The sequence below is a fragment of the Sphaerodactylus townsendi genome, linkage group LG03 (assembly GCF_021028975.2).
Source record: "Sphaerodactylus townsendi isolate TG3544 linkage group LG03, MPM_Stown_v2.3, whole genome shotgun sequence".
Classification (NCBI taxonomy): Eukaryota; Metazoa; Chordata; class Lepidosauria; order Squamata; family Sphaerodactylidae; genus Sphaerodactylus; species Sphaerodactylus townsendi.
Window position 1 is genome coordinate 123,035,848 of NC_059427.1, and position 24,656 is coordinate 123,060,503.

General features: G+C 44.0%; 1 protein-coding gene across 5 annotated transcripts in view; it reads left to right on the plus strand.

Moving 5' to 3' along the window:
- Positions 1-575: 575 nt before the first annotated feature.
- EPN3 (epsin 3) overlaps positions 576-24,656 on the plus strand; it is a 40,928-nt gene continuing 16,847 nt past the window's right edge. For all 5 annotated transcript variants that reach the window (XM_048487668.1, XM_048487671.1, XM_048487672.1 and 2 more), the window contains exons 1-3: positions 576-1,318; positions 11,751-12,471; positions 14,847-14,965. In XM_048487668.1, coding sequence (XP_048343625.1) covers positions 11,892-12,471; positions 14,847-14,965 — 699 coding nt within the window. In that variant the 5' untranslated portion in view covers positions 576-1,318; positions 11,751-11,891. The remainder of the gene's footprint in view (positions 1,319-11,750; positions 12,472-14,846; positions 14,966-24,656) is intronic.

The window sequence follows — 24,656 nt, forward strand, 5'->3', positions numbered from 1 at the left end:
GCCAGGGTGTGGTGGGCTACCATTCCAATAAGCAAATAACACTCTCAGTATTTTATGCCACCAGGCGTCAAGATGGTGCCCAAACTCCATTGCCTGAGATGGCTGCCTTACCTCATAGTAGGGCCATCTTGACGGTATCTATGCAGCAGCCCACTTACGATTGTGACTCTTTGAAGAGTCTGCACAGGGCTGCTCTCACTCCTGCATTTTCACAGTAGGTGAGTGGGTGGTTAGTGGGCACCCATTCCTGATTCCCCTCCATCACAGAAGGAGAGGGTGTATTTTTAGTCAGGAGACCATCAGGGCCTTCCAGTATCAAGTATGTGAAAAAAAATCTGTTGCTCATTAAAATACAAAAAAGGCGGAGAGGCAGGGGATGGTGTGGCTGCGGTGACAAGGACAACAACAGCCAGGGACATGAATTATTCTGTAATGTCATCTGATTGCTCAGTTGCTAGGGGCTGTTGGGAAGGGGAGGGCTCCCACCACATGTCATCATGGCTGTCAAAATATTGCTAAGGGTACTGCCTGGGGAGGGGGGAGGGAACAAACCTCCTTGCAGCCTTGGCTTGAGAACCCAGTGGCTTTGGTCTAACAGAGGGCCAGTCACTGAGCATCCTCCACGGCACTACCGTGTCTTCCTCCAGCATCTCACTCGGCTTGTTCCAGCTTCAGTACGCTTGATGCCTGAAGGAGGTGAAGTAAGTCAGTGAGTCACTTGCCTGCTTTCATAATCTCTGGGTCTAAAGGCCAGGGTAGGTACCGAGGATGTTAGTCCGGGCTGCAGGCCTGAAGGGGTTAATGAGCGCTGCCGCTCTCTCGCCTCCCCCCCGCCCGGCGTCCTGTTAAAACTGAACCAGACCTGCCCAGCAAGCTTAGCAACTTTCCTGCCGGGTTGCAGAAGGCAACGATCTTTTTTAACAGACTCGCTCGGCCGCGGCAGGCACACTATTTCGTGCATACGAGCACGCCACACGGTGCACCCCCGGTGGAAGCAGCTTCCTTTCGGGCGCGAACTTGCACGGTGGTGGGGAGCGAGCGAGCAAGGCGGCCGCCAGGGTTCTTCTTAGCCGGGCATGGATTTCGGACGTGCGAGGCTGACCCAGCGCCTGGCTCCCGAGATCTGCCGGGGAGGCTAAAGGATGGTCCTCGCAGCCGCCCGCAGCAGCTGCTCCTGGCACTGCCCAGAAGGCAGCAGGTGAAGCCCACACTCCCGTCCCTCCGCAGAGAAGAGCCTGCTGGTGTGCCTGCGACCCCGCTTTCTGCAAACTCTCGGGGAAGGAAGCAGGCGGCGGCGGAGCGGCACCTGGTGCTGAAGGTAAGCCACTCGTCCGGGTTGGGCGGCGGAAGGAAAGTTCTGGAGGCCGGAGCTCCCTTGACTGCAGCGAAGCCCATTCGGATTGGCATCGCTAGTTTGGCAAAGCGGCGCAGGAGCAACCACCCCCACCCCGGGCTCCCGCAGTGCGCCGCCGCCTGAACTTTCCGGAGCTGCAGGGATGTCGAGCTCCCCCCCGCCCGCCCGCGGAGAGGGGGGCAACTGCGTGGCTGGCCTGGCTTCCAAAGGAGGGCACCGAAGGGCGTGCGAGAGATGATGATGACTGGCCCCTTCCCGCTCCTCTCCCCTCCAGTGCCCGGCCAAAGCCGCTCCGTCGCAGCCCCCCGCCCCCTCTTGCGGCTCCCCTGGGCAATCTCAGGCCTCCGTGCCGCCCAGCTCCTTCTCGCTCGGGGACCGGCAGGCAGCCCAGCCAGGTTATGTAACGCCTGCTGAGCCCAGCTGGGCTGCCTGCCGCCCCGGCGCGCGCGGGAAAGCTGGGGAGGGGGGCCGTGAGCGCTTCTGCGCCAGCCGGCGGAAGCGGGGGGATGGGGGGGGGACCGCGGAGCACGTGGTCCGAGGGGGCCAGGCCACGCGAGGCTGTGGCGCGCGGGAAAGGCTCGAGCCCTCGACTCCAAGCTGGGTGCGGGTGCCCAGGAGGAGTCAGACTCCCTTTCGTGCCCCCCCCCCCGTCCTCTTCTTCTTTTTCAGACTCCCGTTTTTTAGCCCCCCCCCCCCGTCCTCTTTCTTCTTTTTCCCACCGTCCCCTTTCTATATGCTCCACATATCGCTCCATCTTTACCAGATGACTAAACTTGGGAAGTGGTCCGAATCCAGTTTTTAAAAAGGGGATTTGTTCTTTGATCATACCTTAGTAATTTACTTCTTGGCTTTCTCTGAGGGCTGCTGTTATGATGCTGACCAGGAATAAAGGAGAATAAACGAGGGTCACTTGAACTAAGAGCATCTCTGGCACCAGAACAAGAACTCCTCAGGTGTTCAAGGCCGGGTACAAGTGCTGCCAACTCTTGTTGCTTGGGGGAGGGGGGTTGGGGGGGTTGAAGAGGCTGCTGTAGGGGGGTACCTTTGCAGGCAGTAGCATTCTGCCCCTTCCAGTGCTTTCATTCAGGCCTTGCTTGTTGCTGCCCATCATCTAGCATTTTCTTCCCCTGGGCCCACTGGCATTCCCTTCTTACTCAATCTGATAAGACCTGGAAGATGGAGCTGTTCCACCAGGCTTATGGTTGAAGCAGCAGCCGTGTCCATCTCATTTCTTCCCACTTGTCTCTTCTTTTCCTTTTTCCTTCTCTTAATGCCTGATGAAAATGACAATTTTATGGGGTATAATCAAACTGCTATTAACCCCACTGGCGATTAATGGTGCCGAGTCTTGGGTGAGACTGTTTTATGGGTATTGTTGCTGCTAAATGTTGGAAGCCGCCCTGAGCTCAGAAGGGGAAGAGTGGCCTGTAAACTGAATAAAATAAATAAATATTCTCATTTATATAATGATGTGAATGGTGGCTTGTAAAAGTCCGTGCCAAAATATATTTGCCTGTCTTTAAGGTGCCACCAGACTCTTCGTTGTTTTGGTCAGAGCAGGTTAACGTGGCTACCCCTCTGGATTGTATCTTATGTTTCCCTCCTTCCTCTCCTCCTATTCCTGTCTTCCTCCCACTGGTATATTCTCTTCCAGATCATGTAGTTTTGCATTAAGGGTCACCATTCCCCATTTGGGTCACTGAAATATGTGGCACCCCATAAAAGGTGAAGCCCAATCCAGCTGTAAGTTCTCTAGTCTTATGGAGATCTGTGGGAACTGACCAAAAGTGTTCTGCTCTGTCTAGCTTGTTGGATGGGGAACACCAGGAAGTTGGCATTACAAGGGAGGAGACATTCCATTGCCGCTTGTCTTCTGGAATGTGACACTTGACAGAGAGGACGTGGGGTTACCCTGAGTGCCTACTTGTTCTTAATAAGTCATCTCTGGCTCACAGCTTTTCCATTCAAGGTCACTGCAGTAACCTCATTCGTAGCTGCCTGGTACTGCTTTCTTATCTACCACATGGTTTCTGTTTCCCTCTCTTTGTGTTCCTGGGGATATTGTGTTTGATAAAACTTGCTCCTTTAACACCATTGGCTGCGTTTCAGGCACAAACACTCTTTTTCCACCTCCTTTTACCAGGGTTAAAACGAGAAATGCCAGGGCTCACACAGTCTCGAAGTCATTGTGTCCTCTGCTATAGGACCATTATTGTCACATCTGCAAATGTCAGAACTATGCTAAGGACAAAGTATTCTGCAAGGACATGCAGGGGCCCCACTCAGTTTGGAACCATGGTATGCAGGGAGATGCATATATACGCACTATTTCCCCCAATCTGGAACAGCCCAGGGGTTTGCTTTTTGCCCGGGGTGGTAAACCTAGGTGTACCTTACCAGTAGATGTGGAGCCTAGCAGCTCCCCAGGACTGTTTTGGTTGGGAAAACAGTGCAGGGGAGGGAGGCGAAAGCCCATTTCTCCTTTGACATCATGACCCTGATCTGAGTTCCAAACACAAAGTCACAACTCATGGCTGCTTTTGTAAACCCCAGAAAGACCCAGGGGGCAATGTAATGTGCGGTTAGGCCCATTATTACTTTGTGAACTTTACTGCACGTATTCCACCTGTGTCACTCAAAACAGGTTTGTGAGGCTATACCAGGTGAACAGTAGTGTACTGTGCCTTCCCTCCCAGCACTCAAGAGATTACCTTTCGTTATAGATTTGAATTAAACTGTCTGGGAAACCTGTGGATTTCTCACACTTAATTAACTCAGTGCCTCCAGAGGAAGGAGCCAGGTGTTTGCTACAAAAGAATGTCCTGACCCAAGACTTACATTAAAAAGGACTTTTCAGCAACAGGACAGTATTTGCTGGAGGAGGAGGAGGCATTTTCAGGAGGTAGAATCTTATCTATAACCTTGTAAAAGGAGAATGCTGATCTCTGGAACTGGCACAAACGTTGCTTCCTTAGGCAAAATGGTGCTCTGTCCACCCAGTCATAACCTCCTGATGTGGCATGGTGCTGTTGCATGAGTGGTAGCTTCATGCAAGCAAATTATAAATTTATTTATTCATGCAAGCAAATTAGAAATTATTTAATCCCACCCCCACTTGCCTTCTGATTTTCTTCAGTGTCTTCCACGTTTGTCCCTGTGGGCCACACACTGCATCAGCATACTTCCCAGTTACTATCAAAGGCTCCAGGCCTCTGCAGATCTTTGGCTTTTCCCTCACAGCTAGCCACTGTAGCTCATACCTTAGTAATTTATTTCTTTTCCTTTATTTGTTTCCCATGACACCCCCCTTGGGCCAGCCACACCAATTTCAGTCCTTTGGATTCCATTCAGATCCTTACTCCTCTCCTTGCTACTTAACTTGCGCCCTGTCGCTTTCTATAACACCCCCTCCCCCCACGCACACCCTTCTTCCTACTGCAAATTTTGATCCACTCCCTATCCCTGATATTTCCATGGCATCCACTCCCAATGCACCAGTGTTCTCATATCTGTAGTGTTATGGATTTGCCATAGCATTGCAGTTGCTGCCAATAAATAAGGTTGTTAGATGTTTCTTGACCCAGGCAGCACACTACAGTCCAGTCTAGGGGTTTGTCACATTGCACTTCAGAAACATGCTGAGTGATCATGAGTAGCTCAGTCATAACCTCCTGATGTGGTATGTTGCTGTTGCATGAGTGGTAGGCCTCATGCAAGCAAGTTATAAATTTATTTATTTATTCATGCAAGCAAATTAGAAATTATTTATTCATACAAGCAAATTAGAATGTATTTGTTTAGTAAGATTTTTTTTAAAATCCCACTCTTGCTTCAAGGAGCTCAGACTGACATATATAAATGTCCCCTCTTCGTTTTATCCTCGCACCAACCATGTGAGGTAGGTTAGGCTGAGAGAGAGTGAGTGGCCCAAGGTCACCTAGCAACTCTCATGGCACAGGGGGATTTGACTGACCTTTTAGCCACTGCTCCCCATTGGCTACAGTAGCCTCATCTCAAGGCCGGTGTAGTGGTCAGCAAGATTGCAGTTATAAGTCAGCTTAGTTCAGGTGGTTTTGTTGTTCTTATTTGTAACCTGATTTTTAAGCAACCATGAAATTATGTGTTCTTTTCACCCTTCTGTGTGCATTGCTGTGCTAGGCTGCAGTCATTTCTTTCCTGGTGCTTAGCTGCACTAAGATCTAAAAACAGTAAGTGGGTTGGATTGCATGCAGAAATCAATATAGGGAAATGGCTTGAAAAGAAGCTGTATACAAGCAGTTCCCAGATTTGTTGTCCCTGAGTCACTGACAGTGATGTTCCCTGTTGGGTGGAGAAGGGCAGCTAAACATCGAGGACATCTATAACCGAGTCATACCTATTGTAAAGGGCGGAGCTGCTCCAGAGAGAATCAGGGTATGTGACTCATTTTGGTGGTTTTGGGAGTCACTTATGCTTCCCAAGTGCATGTTTTATGGCCACTTATTTCCGGACATGGGGAAATGAAGTTTATGAGCCGAGGTTTAATTCTGAATCATTTAAGAAGGCTGGTACTCCAGAACATGAAGCAACTTAAGTTTTAGGAGACTCTTGTAATCATCTCTAGATGTTTTAACTTCAGGAAGCAAACAAAGTTGAGCTCATTCAGTACATCCTCATTCCTTCAAATGTAGAACGGAAAGACCAATTCACAAAAAGGGCTAAAGATAAATTTTGTCAAATCCAGCTTATCTGGGACATTTCCCCATATTTACATCTTGATGGCAGAATTAAAAATAACCAAGATACAGAATTTTTGACTGAGTTAAGGACCATAATCAGTATGTCAGTAGCTGAAGTTTAGATCAGTGGTTCTCAACCTGGGGGTCGGGACCCCTTTGGGCAGTGATGGCGAGCCTATGGCACAGGTGCCAGAGGTGGCACTCAGAGCCCTCTCTGTGTGCACTCGCACACAGAGTTCATCATGTGGGGGGCGGAAAATCACCCCCCACACACACACACTAGGCTGGCCTGGGCCACTGAGCACAATGTGCGCACACCGCAGTTAGCAGGAAGGACTTGGCTGGCGGGCCTGGTGCCTGTGCTCTGGGTGGCTGCTGCCCGGGGTGGGGAGGGGTGCAGAGGAGACAGAGATGCTAGAGAGGCACAGAGCGGTGCACACGGGACTTGCTGGAGACTTGAGCAGGCTGGCCCCTGCTTGAGTGGGTGGGGCGGAGGAAGAGGGAGCCAACTGGTTTTTTTCTAAACTAAAATCTCAGCATTCAGGTTAAATTGCCAGGTTGGCACTTTGTGATAAATAAGTGGGGTTTGGGTTGCAATTTGGGCACTTGGTCTCAAAAAGGTTCACCAACACTGCCTTTGGGGGTCGAACAACCCTTTCACAGTGGTCACCTAAGACTCTCTGCATCAGTGTTCTACAGCTGTAAAATGGATAAATATTAGGGTTGGGGGTCACCACAACATGAGGGTTGCAGCATTAGGGAGGGTCGCAGCATTAAGAAGGGTCGCAGCATTAGGAAGGTTGAGAACCACTGGTTTAGATAGTGCTGTAAATCTAAATGCACTTACTAGTGAGTAAATTCTATTAAACTCAGTGAGATTTACTTCTGAGTATACATGCTCAGGATTGCTCTGTGATTCTGTAGTATTGTTTCAGGCTTGGGGACGATTCACACTAAACATTTTTATGGGAGGAAATAATGGATCCATGAATCAACTGGCCAGGTCTGCTTTCCTGCTTACTTGCTTGCTTACGGTATAGCTCATTACATATTTGGAGTCAGGAACAAAGTCTCCCTCGGGTCAGACTGGGAATGTTTGTTTTTCCTGTGCTGCACTTTGCTTGAGCTATCTGAATTTTGATTATTTCTTACCTTGTGATTCTATGATCTACCACAGCAGATTTTTTAAAAACTTTCCACATTCAGGGATCCTTTTCTGTATCTGCTTAGGTAACAGTATGCACTGCAGAGGCCTGGGGCATACTCTAGCATGCACTGTCAATACATGCAGGCTGCTGGCCAGCCCTGTTGGACTGATGTGAGTGCACTTTAGAGTTCACCCAACCTGGCAAAAAGAGCATCATATTTCAGGGAAAGTTGGGTAAGCTGTGAGCAGACTGTCTTTCAGGGAAGCCTTTCCAACATTACCGGTCTTGTCACTAAGAAACCCCAGTGCTTTCCTCTTTACAGCTTCAAGTCCTTCACATCTTGGCTGCATCAGTGGTTTTAAGGGACATGGAGTCTCTGGATTGCCAATGTGACAACTCTACCTACTGTGCACAGAACATCTATTAGTTGGTGTGTGTGTGTCTACTATAGCTTAGTGAACTGGCACTATTCATGTAGTCTATCCACTGAGGGAAATACCAGACCCATGTGTCTTAGTGTTGCTGAGTCATGGGCAGTTGTTGTTGTTGTTGTTGCTGTGACAATGTTAATGCTTTAATGGATTTCCTATTGACTTAAATAGAATTTAAGTGTTGGTTATAATGGAAATTAAGAGCACGGATCTTAACTGAGTGTGGGATCACAGCATGGGCCTTCTGTCTGTATTCATGGGCATGGGGCTGATTTTAGGGGTGTGACTGATCAGGCAACACAAACAAACAAACAGTCTAAAGTGTGAATCCACACATTCCAGGGTGTCACAGCCACCAGCTCCTTTAACTTCCCATCCCCTAGCATTCCAAGGTCTAGGACAGGGGTAGGGAACCTGCGGCTCGAGAGCCGCATGCGGCTCTTCTGCCCTTGCACTGTGGCTCCAAGAGCCGAGCCGTTGGCTTTATCCTTGCCCACCCTGCAGGCAGCAGGGCGGGGGCATCCATGCGCTTCTCAGAATGAGCGGAGTAAAAGGTAAAAAAACCCCAATATATATAGTGTTATCTTTATTTTAAATGTCAAAAATTATTTGCGGCTCCAAGTGTTTTCTTTTCCCGTGGAAAACGGGTCCAAATGGCTCTTTGAGTGTTAAAGGTTCCCTACCCCTGGTCTAGGACAAGAAACCAACCCTGCAAGATTGTGTACTTACAAGGTGAGTTCCAGAAACAAGTTACTTTGATAGCTGTAGCAAATCTGGGCCAAAGTACTGGGTTCAGCTTGAAATTCCAGAATTCAAGAACACACCAAATATAATTCAAGGGCTTTATTAAAAGAATGTGCAGAAATATACAATAAAAGTGCAGTGAGAATACAATATCAAAGCTAGATGGCTAATTTAGACAATGATAAACAATGGTTTTCTAATCCTGAGGTTACCTTAACTAGATTAGTTTAAGAGAGTTACAAAGTACAAATGAACATGTTTTTGGCTGTGCTGGTCCACCCCAGGTCTAGAGTGTCCCAAAGCTAGTTGTGTTCAAGGCCATTTATGCACTTGTAGTTTCCTTCGCATTGAGTGTACATTCCCTTCTGGTTTGATTCTGGGTTACCCACACATTTCCTCCTCTTTGGCAGTCACCCCACTTTAGATCAGAAAATCCTTGTGGTTTCTGAAAGTAAGACTTTTCCTCTCTGTTTGCAGGGAAAGCGAAGGAGCTCAGTATGCATTTAGATTTTCTCTGGGTTTATTTTCTCCTCTCTGCCTTCCCTCACCCACACTTCAGCAGTTCATTCCACTCTTCAGGCCACCATTTCAGAAGGATCAGGACATTTTTTCATGCAGAGGTAAAGATGAAATTGACAATAAATTGACATGGTCTAGCAAACTAATGCTAGATCAAGAAGAGCAGAAAAAAAATGTCAGGCAGCCTCCTCAAATGGAGGTTGTACATAAACGACAAGGAAGTGGGGGGCTAGTAAAATGGTGACTTGGCTCTGGTAGGGACATTTGACAGGAGGAGATTCCAGTCACGGAGCTACAGGGGGGCAGGGGATGTACCGTGCACCGGGCGTACGCCTGGGGGCATAAAAATCGCCCCCAGGCCCCTCCCCATCCCCCGTGGCACCCCCACGGCGCCCCCAACCCCCCATGCCCCCTCACCCCCCTTCCCACATTTACCTTAGTTCCTTTCCTTTTTCAAAACTTTTTCAGGCTGCAAAAGGCCTGTTCTCAGTAAAAACAGCCTGAGGAACTACAGTTCCCAGGAGACCTTGGGGCTCACAAAGTCTCCTGGGAAGTATAGTTCCTCAGGCAGTTTTTACTGAGAACAGGCCTTTTGCAGCCTGAAAAAGTTCTGAAAAAGGAAAGGAACTAAGGTAAGTGTGGAAAGGGGAAAGGGGGTGGGGGGGGAGCTGAGGGGGCATCAGGGGGCATGGGGGGACGGAAAATGTCGAATGCGCACCGGGCGCAGTTTGGCCCAGCTACGCCTCTGGGAGATTCCCTGTGCAAACAAAAGAAGAGGGAAACCTCCACTGCGAAGCAAACAGCATCAGGGTAAGTAGTGCATATATAAATGGCTCCAAGCCAAAGGAAAACCTAGGATGAACGATCTTTTCTTTATGCCTCATGGCTTGTGTTGGCATGATTCTGGATAGCTAATCAAATGTAGGCTCAAAAATGCAACCTAAGCACTGGTCAGGTAGGATTACCAATAAGTCTCTAGCGCTCTGCGGCTGTGTTGGACTCAATTAACAAAATCTTAAGCAAGAAGGAATGTGTAGGCCCACTTAAGCAGCCTTGAAACTCTCAGGGTAGATGATGTACCCAGCACCTATGAATAATTTCTATCTTCCTTATCTCTCTGTCTGAGCTAAAGTCAGCCCAACTGTGGTTCACAGGGAACAGAAATCTTCCATGTACTTTAGGCCTCAGCTCAACCCACTGTCTTTTGATAATGGTCACTAATCTTTCCCCCTTCCTTGTTTATTGTTCTGTCTATATCAACAATGCAGAGAAAGAAAGAGAAGTCAGAAATAAGATTGTAGAATCTGATTCCTTTGTGAAATCTGAAAAAATCTCATCTAAGGAGGTCTGCAAAGAATGTGTGCTTGTCAGTAAAGGGTTTTATGCAAACCCCTTCGCTGCCTACATTCTCCCTTTTCCTGTTGCACCAGACAATTCTAGGGGGTGAACTCCTCCTGGGGAGAAAATAGTTTGTTTAGAAAATATATTCTACAATGCCAGTTAATTTTAGGCACTTCATAAATAAAATATGGTGCCAATATGGATGTTTTAAAAATAGTTTTAATTTTGCTGTGTTTCACAGGATTTTGTGTATTCTTCTTCTGGGGAGTATTTATTATTGATGTATTATAAGCCCACTGTGAGCTTTTGAGCGAGAAAACCCTGCTAGTTATTTGGAATCCATTAGCTCTGATCCATGTGGTAGGTCACATCTGGATGCCTCAGATGTCGCCAAACAACTCTGTCCACATCCAAAGAGACATCCAATCAATGGAACCTGGATGAATATCACTGTGTGGATGGCAATACATACCCATGTCCTTATCAGCTATGCTGTGCACTCTATCTGTCTGTCTGTCTGTCTGTCTGTTTGTTTGTTTGGATTTCTATACCGCCCCATCCCCAAGGGGCTCTTGGATGACTACTCTAATATGCAGATTCCTGGATTAGGGCAATTATCTCAAAATATTTTCTATGTGATGTAGAAAGTCTGTCCCTGTTTCGTAAACAATGTTCCACCAAAGTTTCCAGTTCTAATCAGGGATACTGCAAAGGCAGTCCCCCTCCCTCCCTCCATTTCTACTTTTTTCAAAGCAATTGCTCTAATTGTAGTTTAAAACTAGTTTTTCCCACTGAAGGTAATCATTGAACATGTAGCTCCTCAGACTGATAAGGATTAGTTGCATCTATTAATGTCAAATGGAGCCATCTTGGTGTAGTAGTTAAGAGTGGTGGACTCTAATCCAGAGACCTGGGTTCGATTCCCCACTCCTCCACATGAAGCTTACTGGGTAACCTTGGGCCAACACAGTTCTTCTAGAACTCTCTCAGCCCATGCAGAGGCAGGCAAAATCAAGCCACCTCCCAACATTTCTTGCCTTGGAAACCCTATGGGGCTGCCGAGTCAGCTGTGACTTAACGGCACACACACACATGACTGCCAAGTAGTACACATCATGCATAATCCAGCACTGTGACCTTTCCTAGACAGGGTCATGTGCTTCCTCATCTTAATAGAGCCAGTGGCAATTTGCAACTGAACAAGTTAGTTTAAAAACAAACAGCATCTAACTCTGCAGTCTTAATGGATGCAGCCAGATGTGCTCACGGCTCAGTTACTAACTCATCACTTGCCTGGAGCTGTCTTCCTTAGGGTGGTGCTGGATTCATGCAAAAAACCATAGTGGAGTTTGGAAGGGGAAAAAAATCAACACGAGTAAATTAATATTCTGATTTGCATGCACTAACTAATTGGATGAAGCTGTATACAGTCAAAGCACTGCAATGTTTCAATTGGTCAACAGCTCTAATGTATTCCTCTTTACTTGTTTTCTAGATCAATGTACACGCTGAGAAACTAATGCCATTTAATTGACTATGGTGAAGCTTTGATTTTCCCTCTGCGTTCCTATCCATTTGCCCTCCTTTGCTTCATTTCTTATTTCTGTAAGTTGAGAACTTCCTCCAGGGTTCAGCCATGACTACTTCTGCCTTGCGGCGGCAGGTTAAAAACATTGTGCACAATTATTCCGAAGCAGAAATCAAGGTGCGTGAGGCCACTTCCAATGACCCCTGGGGGCCCCCTAGCTCCTTAATGTCTGAGATCGCAGACTTGACCTTCAACACAGTGGCGTTTGCAGAAGTCATGGGTATGATTTGGAGGCGACTGAATGACAGCGGCAAGAACTGGCGTCATGTCTACAAGGCACTAACTCTTCTGGACTACCTCATCAAGACAGGCTCCGAGAAAGTGGCTCACCAGTGCCGGGAGAACTTGTATACCATTCAGACTTTAAAGGAGTTCCAATACATAGACCGTGATGGCAAGGACCAGGGCATAAATGTTCGGGAGAAGGTCAAGCAGCTGATGAGCCTGCTGAAGGACGAGGAAAGGCTGAAGCAGGAGAGGACCTATGCCCTGAAAACCAAGGAGCGAATGTCTCTTGAAGGCATGGGCATCAGCAGCAGCAACAGCCAGCAGCTTTCCTATGGACGGCGAGCATCACAGTATGGAGATGACTATGGAAGGTCAAGAGGTTCTCCATCCTCCTTCAACTGTGAGTACATTGCGTGACAGAACAGGGGTGGCTCTAATGGTTTCATGCATACAACTGCATTTCCCGTCAGTAGCTTTGCCAGTAGAGGTCTGGATGCAAGTCACATATCATTTGCAAATATTCTTGGTTTCCTGTGTGGAGAAAGTGAAGTAGCTAATCCTAAAATAGAATAGCCCACAAACCCCCCCCCCCTTTTTAACCTTGTGATTAAAATAATTACAAATGGCATTTTTAGTCGCATCACAAACAAACATTATTGCAGGACATACCATTTTTTGTTGCTTTTTCCCCTTCAGAATAGCGATTGAGGAAGGAAGGGTAGGACTTCTGCACATTTGGGTGGCAAACAGGTGGAACAGGTGGGTGAAACAGGACGGGGTCGATGTGGGCCTTTGAAGACACACTGTGGCATGTGGTGTGCTTTTCTCTCCCTCACTTTCCATATCTCTCCTGATTCACTTGTAGTGGTTGGAGTTGCCTATTTTGAAGCTCTGCCTACATACCCTGCCAATTGGCTGCTGCATATGTAGGTCTAGTTCTAAAAAGTGTGAGCAGTCACCAGGAAATGATAGGGAGAAAAGGTTTTAATCCCTCTCAGCCCTACCACCACAGCCCCTATCCAAATTGCACTTGCCCAGTGCCTACTTTGTAAGACTGATGCAAACCCTTGGAATTAACAACATAATGAGCAATTTGGCCCACAGTCTCTCACAGTTCTCTCTCATTTGTTTTCATGCTGTGTCTTTGCATCATTATTAATTGATTAGGAAACAATGGGTTCAGAAGAATGAGATGGAATTAGAACAAACAAATGCTGATGTGATCACAAAACACCAAGCACTTGTTTATCTTAGAGGATTCCAGTCCCTGGAATCTTTGCAAGCTGTTGAGATTGTGACTTGAATTTTTAGACTCAAAATGTTCGTTGGTTTCTTACTGGCATATCCACAATACAAACATGTATCATTTTAATATGAATTTTACCTGCTTCCACCAAATCCTGAGTATTGCAGTCTGATGGGATATTCAGCATTCTCTATTTTAAAAGACCCTACACATTTTTATCCTTCCCTTCCTCCAAGGATGTTTATCCTTCCCTTCCTCCAAGGATCTGAAGGTGATATATGTAGGCCTTTCTCAAAACAACTCTGTAAAATAGGCAAGAAGGGGCTCAAAGTAAGGACGGGCTCAAAGGAATGTAATCAGCTTTTTGACTTGACTGAGGATTTGAACTCCATTCTTCCAAGCCGTAGTCCAACATTTTAACCAAGAAACTTCCAGTTGGTACAAAATGTGTCAGTCTACTTTTTTATTGAAACAAATTGATATGTGAACATATAACAACAGTTTTTTCAGCAGCTTTATAGGCTACTTGTTTGTTGCTAGGCTCAATTTATATTGCTAATTTTTACCACTAAGGCCTTCATGACTTGGGATCCACATACCTAAAAGATAGACTCTTCCAGTTTGCACCTTTCTGATTTTCTAGAAGAGCTTTTCGAGCTCTTCCATCTCTCAGGGCTGTAAGGTCAGCTCTGGCTCGTTATGGGTCTTTTTGGTAGTAGCCTCTGTTCTTAAAACAATGTTGCTCTAGAACATAGGTGTCAAACTCACGGCCCTCCAGATGTTATGGACTACAGTTCCCAGATGGGAACTGTAGTCCATAACATCTGGAGGGCTGTGAGTTTGACACCTGTGCTCTAGAGGTCTTCCCTTGCATCTTTTAGGCGGCCTTGTACAACACCATTGCTCTGAAAGGCCTTGGGCACTGTATGTGAAGAGAGTCAGTTTGGAAAGCAAGGGTTGTTCTGGTTTGTGATGTTTTATTTGTGTGTACTATTTTAAAGTTGTACTGTCAGAGGCTTAAAGTTGTTTTAAACATTGTGTTGGTTATTGCTAATATGCCTGTTAGTATGTGTTATGTAAACTCCTTGAGTCTCTTGTGTGAAGGAAAAAATGGGATATAAATATTTAAATAAAAATCTATATATAACTGCAATACTGCACTGTTTCAAGAGTTTCCCCAGTCCAAGGAAATTACCTTTAAGCCTCCCGTATTATATCTAAAATTGTGAGGCACCATGAGGCAAATTAACACAGAGAAGTGGGCTTGGGAAGAATGGGAATAACCATTGAAAATGCGGGGAGGCTGTCCTATCAAAATGTCACATTCAAAAACTGTTGCTTCTCTGTCTTCTCCAAGGAACTCAGGAGAAGCATACCTGGCTCCCCCGTCTTCATTTTCTCCTTATAACTGTCCCATGAGACAGACTAAGCTGTGAAAGAGTGTCTGGCTTAGGGATCTTCATGACTGATGACAATTTGAAACAAGTGGGTTGACTGCCTTTTAAATCACTTTGTCCTTTCTACCTCAGCCTCTTCCTCATCTCCTCGGTTCAGTTCTGATCTGGAACAGGCAAGACCACAGACTACAGGGGAAGAAGAGCTTCAACTGCAGCTTGCTCTGGCCATGAGTCGAGAGGAAGCAGAAAAGGTAATGGGATATTCTTCCTTTCCTGGGGACATCATAGTTAAGGGAGGTCTGAGTGAGATTTCTGGATGCTTTCAATGGCAGTACTGTGGGGCATGGTCTTGGTTTGTTATTGGCTGCTCCACATAAACCTCAATAGCTTGGGAGACCATGATTTGGGTGGCATCTACATGTGAATGCAAAAGGCACCTTTGCAACTGCAGCAGCAGCTAGGATGGGAATAAGCAGACGTGGCATCCTCATGCCTCATTCTTGCTCCACTTATTGTTTCCCCATCCCCACTTCCCAGCTGTTCTTTGTCATGCCAGTGGCAAAGCACAGATGCAGCTGCCCTTGCAGTGGCACCCCACAGCACTCCCCACCACAGCCTTCCTCCTTTGTAAGGCTACAGCATAGCTCAGCAGGGAGTAGAAAGCCTTTAAATGCCTTAAAGAGGTGCATGTCATCCAGTAGTAAACTGCTCAGCACAATTTTGAGGCTCAGCTCCTCCCTTCCTGTGATGTTTGAGGCTGGAGTATCCAAATGGATGCCCCTCCTACCACCACAGCGTAGTTTCTCCTTTCAACAGGAGAAAATGAAGGTTTTATTTTCTCTGGCTCAACAACAACAACAACCTTTATTAGGCATTTAAAATAGGCTCTAGAGAGTTACCAGACTATGAAGTACAAATCAGGAGTACATTCAAAACGCAGACAGAAAGACTGTATATAGCAGTATATATTACTTAGAAAGTTCTGTCACTTGCAAAACAAATTTTGCTACTTTTTCCAAGAGCATGACATCTGTATTGTTTAACAGAAGCTCCACAACAGAACTGTCAAAGTCTCTTTCAGATTTGTCTAGGGCCAGCCTGGGAGAGAAATTCCTAATGCCCTTCTCTGGCTCAATGAAGCAAAGAACAGGAGCCAGATGAGTCATGCCCATATTGGGCACAACATCATGTGGTTGCACGAATTTCCTGCAGGAGCCCTTTACTATCTGTGCAAGGAAAAGCTCTGATGTGGCTGCAGCCAGGACAGTTTAATGTACTGTATATATATAAACAAGTGAACGTATGACCTTGTGATGGTGAACTAGCATAATTTAAATCAGTAAGATTCTTCTAGAACTAGCATCAGTGCACATCAGTTTTTCCTTTCTTATTGACAAATGTCCCTCAGACACATCTTTAAGAAAGGTAATTGTATATCATTTGAGACACACATTTAGGATTTTGTTTTTGAAGGATTCTGAAAGACTAAATGCTGTGTGTGTGTGTGTGTGTGTGTGTGTGTGTGTGTGAGAGAGAGAGAGAGAGAGAGAGAGAGAGAGAGAGAGAGAGAGAGAGGCAGAGGAGATACTAACGGACAGGTAGACCTGGGAGTAACACTCATTTAGCTTCCATATACAGAAGCAGCAAACCTCTGAATCCCAGTGCTGGGAGTCAGCAGCAAAGGGGGGCTGATAGTTTGACCCTGCAGGGAAGCCACTTAGTTACTGTGCTAGACTACATGGACCACTAGTCTGATCCAGATGACTATACCTATGTTTGTAGGTTTAGAAATAAATAGCATTGCAGCGGTCAGTGCTAAATGGATTCTACTCCTGGTTTTATATGTAGGATTCTATCATTTAAGCTTTTAAGGCTTTGATACGTACCCAGAATTCTTTTGATTTTGCAGCAGCTAAGAAATAATTTGTTTTCCCTAGACAGTGTGAGGAATAGGGACAGAACATGTCCAAAAGAATCCATGAATGGATGCTAGTTGACATCCCTGTTGCATTTTGATGAGTGCATGAGCAAGTCACGACTGGATACTGGGAATGAGTAAAGAATGTACAGGCTCATTCACATCTTGTTTTGCTTTTTGTGGAAGACAGACTGTAATTTCGAATTAATAATTGGAGTTGTACTCCATCTCGACACCACTTACCAGATGCAAAAACATGTCCACAGTTGGTGCTTCTTTTAATATTTGAAGAAAAATCTCCTTAAGCTCCATCTCCTGCTGTTTCCTGTGCAGTTTGTCTCACAAGCTTTCCATTGTGCAGTATCAGACGTGCCAACTGCTAGATCTGAAAGTGACATCACATTTGGTTGACGGCGCCTGGACATCTGAAGCTACTTGTTGGTTTGCTTGCTTGACAGCGATTTCCAGAGATGCAACAGAGTAGTCATGCCTTTTTTGTCCACACCAGAACTTCCTATCAGCAGATCTGCTTCTTCCTTTCCAAGTCATTCAAGGGTTTGTTTACACACAGAAACACAACCTGAGATTAACTTTGTGACTGCTTGTCACAAAGGAGATTGGTGACATTGGAGAGGTTGTAAAGGAAATGCCGTTCCAGCCTTGAAATAGCGGTTCAAGGACTTGTAGGTTTTTGTCCCACGGCTTGCTTATTTGGTTCAGCTTTAACTGGAAGCATCCCACCAGGTATTCCTCTAGATTAATATAAAATCTGTAATACTCTCGGTTGTACCCCAAGGACTCACCCATTAATGAAATCCCATTTTAACCCCTTGAGAGCTGAATTATATTTTCCATAGTTGGCTTACTTTGTTCTTTTTAACTTTGGGTGCAAAGGGCCAGTCGTTCAAGTTGGCCTGTGTTGTCTGGACCACTAACATATATAACAGTATATTATACTTCTACTGCGATATTTCTCTGGGTACACCCTCAGATGAATTTATAATGTAGACTTGCTCTAAAAGATAACACTCTGATGTTTACATCTGTTTTAAATTAAGCCTTCAAATGGGTAGCACACCATTTCTTGGTCTTCTTTTTAATATAATATGATTCTCTGTGGCTTTTGATTGATAATATATAGCCCTTGTCCACTTGCTTAGAGTGAAACACTTTATACATTACCTAGAAACCAAGGGAGAAATATTTCACTGCCAAAACCGTAGCTGTCTGTCCACATTGCTTCTTGAAATGTTGGGAAGCACTTGCTTTGTCAATAGATCATTATGGGAGAGAAATTCCTTGAGAAGCCCAGGGACTAAGACAGAGAGAGCCTGTGAGACAGTTCTTTGTGGAGAGTTCTGAAGAGAACAGCTTGTGTTCAGAGAGCAGAGTCTGTGGAGTGAAGTCTCTCCACTCTGTCTCTGGTGTAAAGGAATTCTGGTTCATCTCAGATAGCTGGCAGGATTCTAGTGACTCTCCTCAAGCGAAGGAAGCTTGTGAGGGGAAGGAAGGCATTGGCTTCTTGGTGCAGAGTGAAGCGCTGGCCAGAGGCTTGTCAGTAGACACTGACCAGACCTAGGAGTCTGTCCTACCCCTGTGTAACACCAGTCTTGGGAAAGCCCAATCCAGTGGCAGTGAGGCCAGTTTGGGAGTAGTGTGAGAGAGGGAGGCTTTGTATGCCAAAATCTCACAGGGCATAGACTGTGTGTGTGTGTATTCAGTGGGTTGTGGATCAGAAAGGACTAGTGTCTGTCTGAGGAAAAGCCAAGTGTATAAAAGCCAAGTTGTTTCTGAAGAGACACCTGCATGTGTCTGTGTCTGTGTGTGAAACCTAAGTAACATCTGAAGCTCTGTAATTTTTTAGTGAAAAGAACCTCTCTGAAACCATCAAGCGTTAGTACCTCTCTGAGCCAGTTTAAGAAACCTTTCTTTTGTTTTCAGAATAAATTTCATTTGTTGTGTTCAAGTTACCCTCGTGCCAGCCTGCGTTTGTGTGTGAGAGGTTGAAGAGTGCCTGTCTGAGAGGCTAGAATCCCAGCCAATTTTGAGTTTCTCCATTTTTTGAATATGGGACTCTGAAGGACATTCCCCTCAGACCAAGAGTGAATGTGAGGTGGGATCCTTTATATATTTGGTAGCCAGCAGCAGTTTTTGGGATTCCTAGTTCCTTCTCTTTAATGGTGGCAGCAGAGTAAAAAGAAGATCCCTGAACACTAGTTTGGGACATTTTGGGTGCCAAAGGAAACCCCACTGGTTAGTTTAGTGCAGGGGTCTGCAACCTGTGGCTCTCCAGATGTTCATGAACTACAATTACCATCAGCCCCTGCCAATTGGCCATGGTGGCAGGGGCTGATGGGAATTGTAGTTCATGAACATCTGGAGAGCCGCAGGTTGCAGACCCCTGGTTTAGTGGGAACCTTGATTGTAGGCCACACGTTCCTGTTACAATTGGTGGCTAGTGGTGGGATAATATCTCTCCCTCGCCTTGAATATAAGTGACCCCGTTACACCATGCCTCCGTGCAAAGACCTGCAGCCCAGCTGATTCACATGCTATCCACGGGACACCCGCCCTTGCGAATGCCCCGAGGCAGCAGCGATTTCCTCTACACCGACTTACTCCACTTTTATTGACCCACGCGGAACGGGCCCATGCTGTGTGGCTGCAGGGAAAGCAAGTTGGCTTCAGGAACTCTTCGCGAGAAACATTTTCTCTTATAACCAGCTATTCCTTTAATACGCACAGACTACAAGTACTGTGAATATTTACCTCCAAATTTTACTGTAGAAATTAAAGGAGGTTTGCCAAATCCAGATCTGTGAAGTACAACTTTGTAATTTCAAATGCAGATTTGTGTACAGTTAAAATAGGAGGAAATCCTTGAGATGGTACAGAACTGTGAGCATTCTATAAGCAGTCTAGGATGGCCAATGGAAGGTGGCAGGACTTCCACCTATCTAGGCCATTCTCTGTCATATGGAGTCATTCTGTTTCCCTCTTTCCTCACTCAGGACTTCTCAAGCCTCACTGAATTATACCTACAGTGCGCCCTTATGCTCTGATAAATCAGATGCCATCTGTGCCTTCTGGGTTTCAGTGAAATACTGGCAAAACAGTTATCAAAAACAGCAAAAGCCCTCTCAGTCTAGCTGCTGCTAGATCACTGTGTGCCCCTTGATCAGTTCTCAGGAGTTACAAATTCAAACAAGTAATATCTTCTATTTTCATTAATTTCGAGGAGCTCAGGATAGCACAAGTATGGTCTGCCAGTTTTATCCCCAGGTGGTGGCAGGAGCCTGCTTTTTCTCTCTTTTTAGGTGATACACTGTTGATAGTTGGGGCCTTTCCTAATGGGTGGATTTTAAATCAAATCGATTTAAATCACAATTTAAAATACTAGTCAGTAAGACTTGATTTAAATCATAGTGGTTTTTTTTTTACATAAAGACTCATCCTTGCTAGTATAACCTTAACATTTACAACTGGATGGAGGTTTTATTTTATTTTTTAAAAAAACTTTTCATATTTGTTTTAAAGTTATCAAAAATTATATCAAAATTACTGATTTGGTTTTACTATTAGATATACGTAGATAAATAACCATGACATTCTTGCAAGGTGAACTATCTCCAGTTTAATAGGTTAATCGTTCATGTTTGGGCAACTTTTCTGCTGTACTTTTTTGAGAAAAATAATCATTACCTTAATAACAATTTAAATAGTTTTATTTAACCAAAACAATAGTATTATAACATAGTATTCTTATGTTTGCTTAAACATCCATGTTTGTTAACTGATGTGGTTAAACAAAATATCTTTTAAAAAACTTAGACTATCAGCTGGGTCTACACATGAAAAACTACTGTCTTCTATACCACACTCATCTTCATCTTCTTATTTGTTTATAATCTGGAAAAAAAAAGCAAACTTTCCTACTTTATCAGCTCCTAAATGATCTCTCAGTGTGGAATGAGTGAGTCCAAAGGAAGAGAACATTTCTTTCTATGGCAGCAAAAGAAGCTTCTGCTGTTAAAAGTGAAATCATTACTTCAACCATCTCTAAATCTAAATGCTTAATAAGTGACCTCTACCAGTTCACTGGTGTGAGTTTCTTTAAGGCACCGTCGGCAAAACATATATTTCTTGAATGGTTCCCCTTTAGCTTTGGCGTCACAGCTAGATCTAAAGCTTCAAAAATGGGTTTCAAGATTCCCAGCATATCTTCAACATTTCTCTTAAGCCCAGTGTTGCGAATTTTGACCATAACCGTGCCGTGTGTTTTCTCTCGATTTTGTTCACAAACTGTCACCAGAATAGGCCAGTCCACTACAGAATTCATCTAACATCTTGTGGGATTGTTAGCTTGGTTCCACCCATTCCTTTCAGAGCTGCTGCTACAAAATTATCGTTATGGAAGTATTTAGCAGCTCCAGTGAGATTTGTCTTTATTTCTGGGACACTGAAGTCTTTGTCTTGGAGACTTTGTCTAGGTAGGAGGTACAGCAAATGAGTACTGCAAATGTAAGTTACAGCTTTGTATTCTCTTCATGCTCTTCTACATTTCTTCTCATCTTGGACACATTTTCAGCATTGTCTGTGACTAAATTGCATACTAGACATTTGAATTTTTGTTCACATTTTATTATTGTTTTTGCAGCTATTTCTTGTAAGTGTTCTGTTGTATGTGCATTTCTTGATGTATCAGTTGTTTCTGCAAGAAGGACATTCCCGTCTTCTGTTGTTATACAAGCACATACAACAGGATCATTGTGAACATTACTCCTCCCATCAAGTCTTAGATTAACAATTTTATCCTCTAGACTTGTTGCACATTGCTCTGTTTCTCTGTCATACACTTTATCCAGAAGTTTCCCTGCAACATCTGTTGTGCTGGCTAGACTATATCCTGGTCTCAATGACTGAACCATATGAATGAAGTGTGGGTTTTCAATCAGACAGAAAGAAGAGTTTGTTACATATAAAACTGGGCAATTTTTTCATAAATTACCTCTTTTTCTAATTTGGTTTTATCACAAACTTATCTATGGTGGTTCCAGGATAGATTTTTTTCTTTCTTTAGATGATATACTATAGATATGTGATGTATTCAATGTGATTGAAACACTATCCTGGACAGATAACTCTGAAACTGTAGACCAGCAGGATGATGATCTCGAAGGTGGATAGTTTCTAGAATCCTTTAGGTCGGTGGTGGCGAACCTATGGCACGTGTGCCAGAGGTGGCACTCAGAGCCTTCTCTGTGGGCATGCGCTCACAGAGTTCGTCATGTGGGGGGAGCAGAAAATTGTCCCCCCACACACACCTAGGCTGGCCTTGCTTCTGAGTAAACCCTCCTAGGGTTGTGATTCACCCATTCAAAGTGTTGCATGGTTGCTTCACCAAGCTTACTCCTGAGCAACGCGCACCTCAGAGCAAACCATTTTTTCTAAACTAAACCCTCAGTATTCAGGTTAAATTGCCATGTTGGCACTTTGCGATAAATAAGTGGGTTTTGGGCTGCAATTTGAGCACTTGGTCTCGAAAAGGTTCGCCATCACTGCTTTAGGTGGATGATCTATGCCCCTAAACAAAAAGGTCAATGCTGTTACTTTATTATTGATACCATTTCACCTTATTTAGTATTACTAATTGAATTCACTGCCACTTAACAGTAGTACTGCCCCCAAAAGGAATATTTGCTTGTTTCAGCTCTTTATTTCTTCATAACTACTGTATCAAACTGACAGTAATGCAGTACTGCAGTAATAATACTGACAGTAATGCAGTAATAATACCAAATATATTTCTGCTCATATATGACAATTCCTCAATGCAGTCTTTAAGAAATGTGATGACATCAGAATGTTTACCAACCTGAAGATCCTGCCTCTTCAAACAACTTCCTTCATCACAGCGCTTCTCATGATGTTGTTTTGTTCAGTCACGAGGCGTTGTATTGCTTTGTTGCAATGTTTGCATTTTGCCCACTTGAGGAACTTCATAAATATTCCCAAACTGGGTCTCTTTTATGGCCTGCTTGCCATTATAGGTTTTCTCCTCCAAGGAGGGAATAATATGATTAACCTCAAGCTATAAGCATAAAAATCAGTTTGAAAAAAATGTAAGACCAAGCATTTGTGATACTGGAAAAATCTTAGGAAGACATTTTGAGTGGATTAATGGAATTCATTTTCCAAAATTTTTTTAACATTGCATGAACGTATAGCCTCATGCTACATAATTAAAAAAAACCTAATCCTTATTTCATTATGAATAATTTTTGGACTATAATGTATCTTTTTTTTAAAGCTATCTTTATATAGAATTTTCCTCAAAAAAGCATTTCATTAAAAAATTTAATTTTTTTAATTTCAATTTAAAATTAAAAATCAATTTAAAATTTTAAAAAATCCAAATTAAATCAAGAAAATTCAATTTTTAATTAAAAAAAAAACATTGACTTTTATTCACCCAGTCCTAATGTGGGGCCCAAGGCAACTGACTCTGTTACCTCTTTTACCTGTTGGCTAAGGTCACCCTTGTTTTAGAGTACAGTGAGTTCCTCTTAACTAGGAAAACCATTTCTGGAACGATGCTTATTTTCTTCCTGTCAAATCAGACAGATCCTACCCCACTTCTAACCCTGGAGATACAGGAAAGGTGATATAGGGAGTGATGAAAGCCTAGAAAGGTTGGTAATAACATGGTATCAACTGTTTGACCTAGCTAATTATAGACCGTCCTTCCATTGTGTGTTAGTGGAGCAAAATATGTGGGACATGAGGAGTTGATTATAGCCACACTATAATCATGGGGAGAGTCATATCCTGTCAATTACTTTAATTATTTGAGTTGGAAAGCAAGTTAGGGTGCCTAATGGCAGTTCTCCCAACCCTTTATTTTCCTACACAGCAAATTCAGCGTTCAAACTGATATAACAAACAAAAATGTAACTCTTATGGATTTTAGGTTTAGTGCAAAGTAACCAACCAGTGGTGGGATTCAGCTGGTTTGCACCACTTCGGCAGAACCGGTTGTTAAAATGGTGCTTGTAAACAACCAGTTGTTAAATTCTTTGAATCCCACCACTGGAACCAATTGTTGAATTATTTTTCTTTCAAAACAGTATATATATATATACACACACACACACAGAGTTGTTCAGCATCCTCAAAAGCCTTTCTTTTGTTTTTCCACATATAAAACTGAAGGCCTAAATTAGTGACATTTGTTTAGACAGTTTGCCTTTTCAGATGCAAAAAATGGACAAATGATTCATCACAAGTTTTCTGTGTAACAGGAGTTATTTGATGCTGAACAAATGCTTTTCATTGAACCCATGGTCTGACTGTCTCTATGCTTTTGTACACAATATGAGCAGAGCTCTCAAAATATAAAAATCCACCCTATTGTAACTGTCCAGCTGTTACCTAGTTAATCTTTACTCATCAGAATGCCAGATCAAATTTTTGTAAATAATCTTTAAAATTATCTTGTAAAATAAGTTCAGTTGTGTGGTTTTCTGATGCTTATGACTGAGGGATAATCTCCAAATAAATCTACCTATTAATTATTTTAGTGGTATCTAAAAATAATGGATAATTCATATGTTTTATAAGCAAGAAGCATAAAGGAAATAGGCTAAACTATGAACTCCCCAACCCACCTTTCAGTCTTCAGTTTAACTCAGAACCATTCTACTACTTTCTTTTACAGCAAATCTCACTCCCCTATTTAAGCTGTTTCAGCCTTTAACTACTAAGACGTAAATCTACCTAATGGACAACTGAAAAACAGGAAACCTAATCTGGATATGTCATGGCTGAATCCTTGTGTTGGCACTGGACATTGATAATTGATTTTAGGGGCAACAGAAAAGAACTGAGATACAGTGAGCGAGGGGTGTGGGATGGGGTTTCTGTACCTGTTTCCCAGCCACTCACCCCATTAGATGACCACTGGCATAGAAGTTGCAGAATGCTATAGTTTTCTAAGAATCCCAGTTGAAATGCAGCTGCATTCT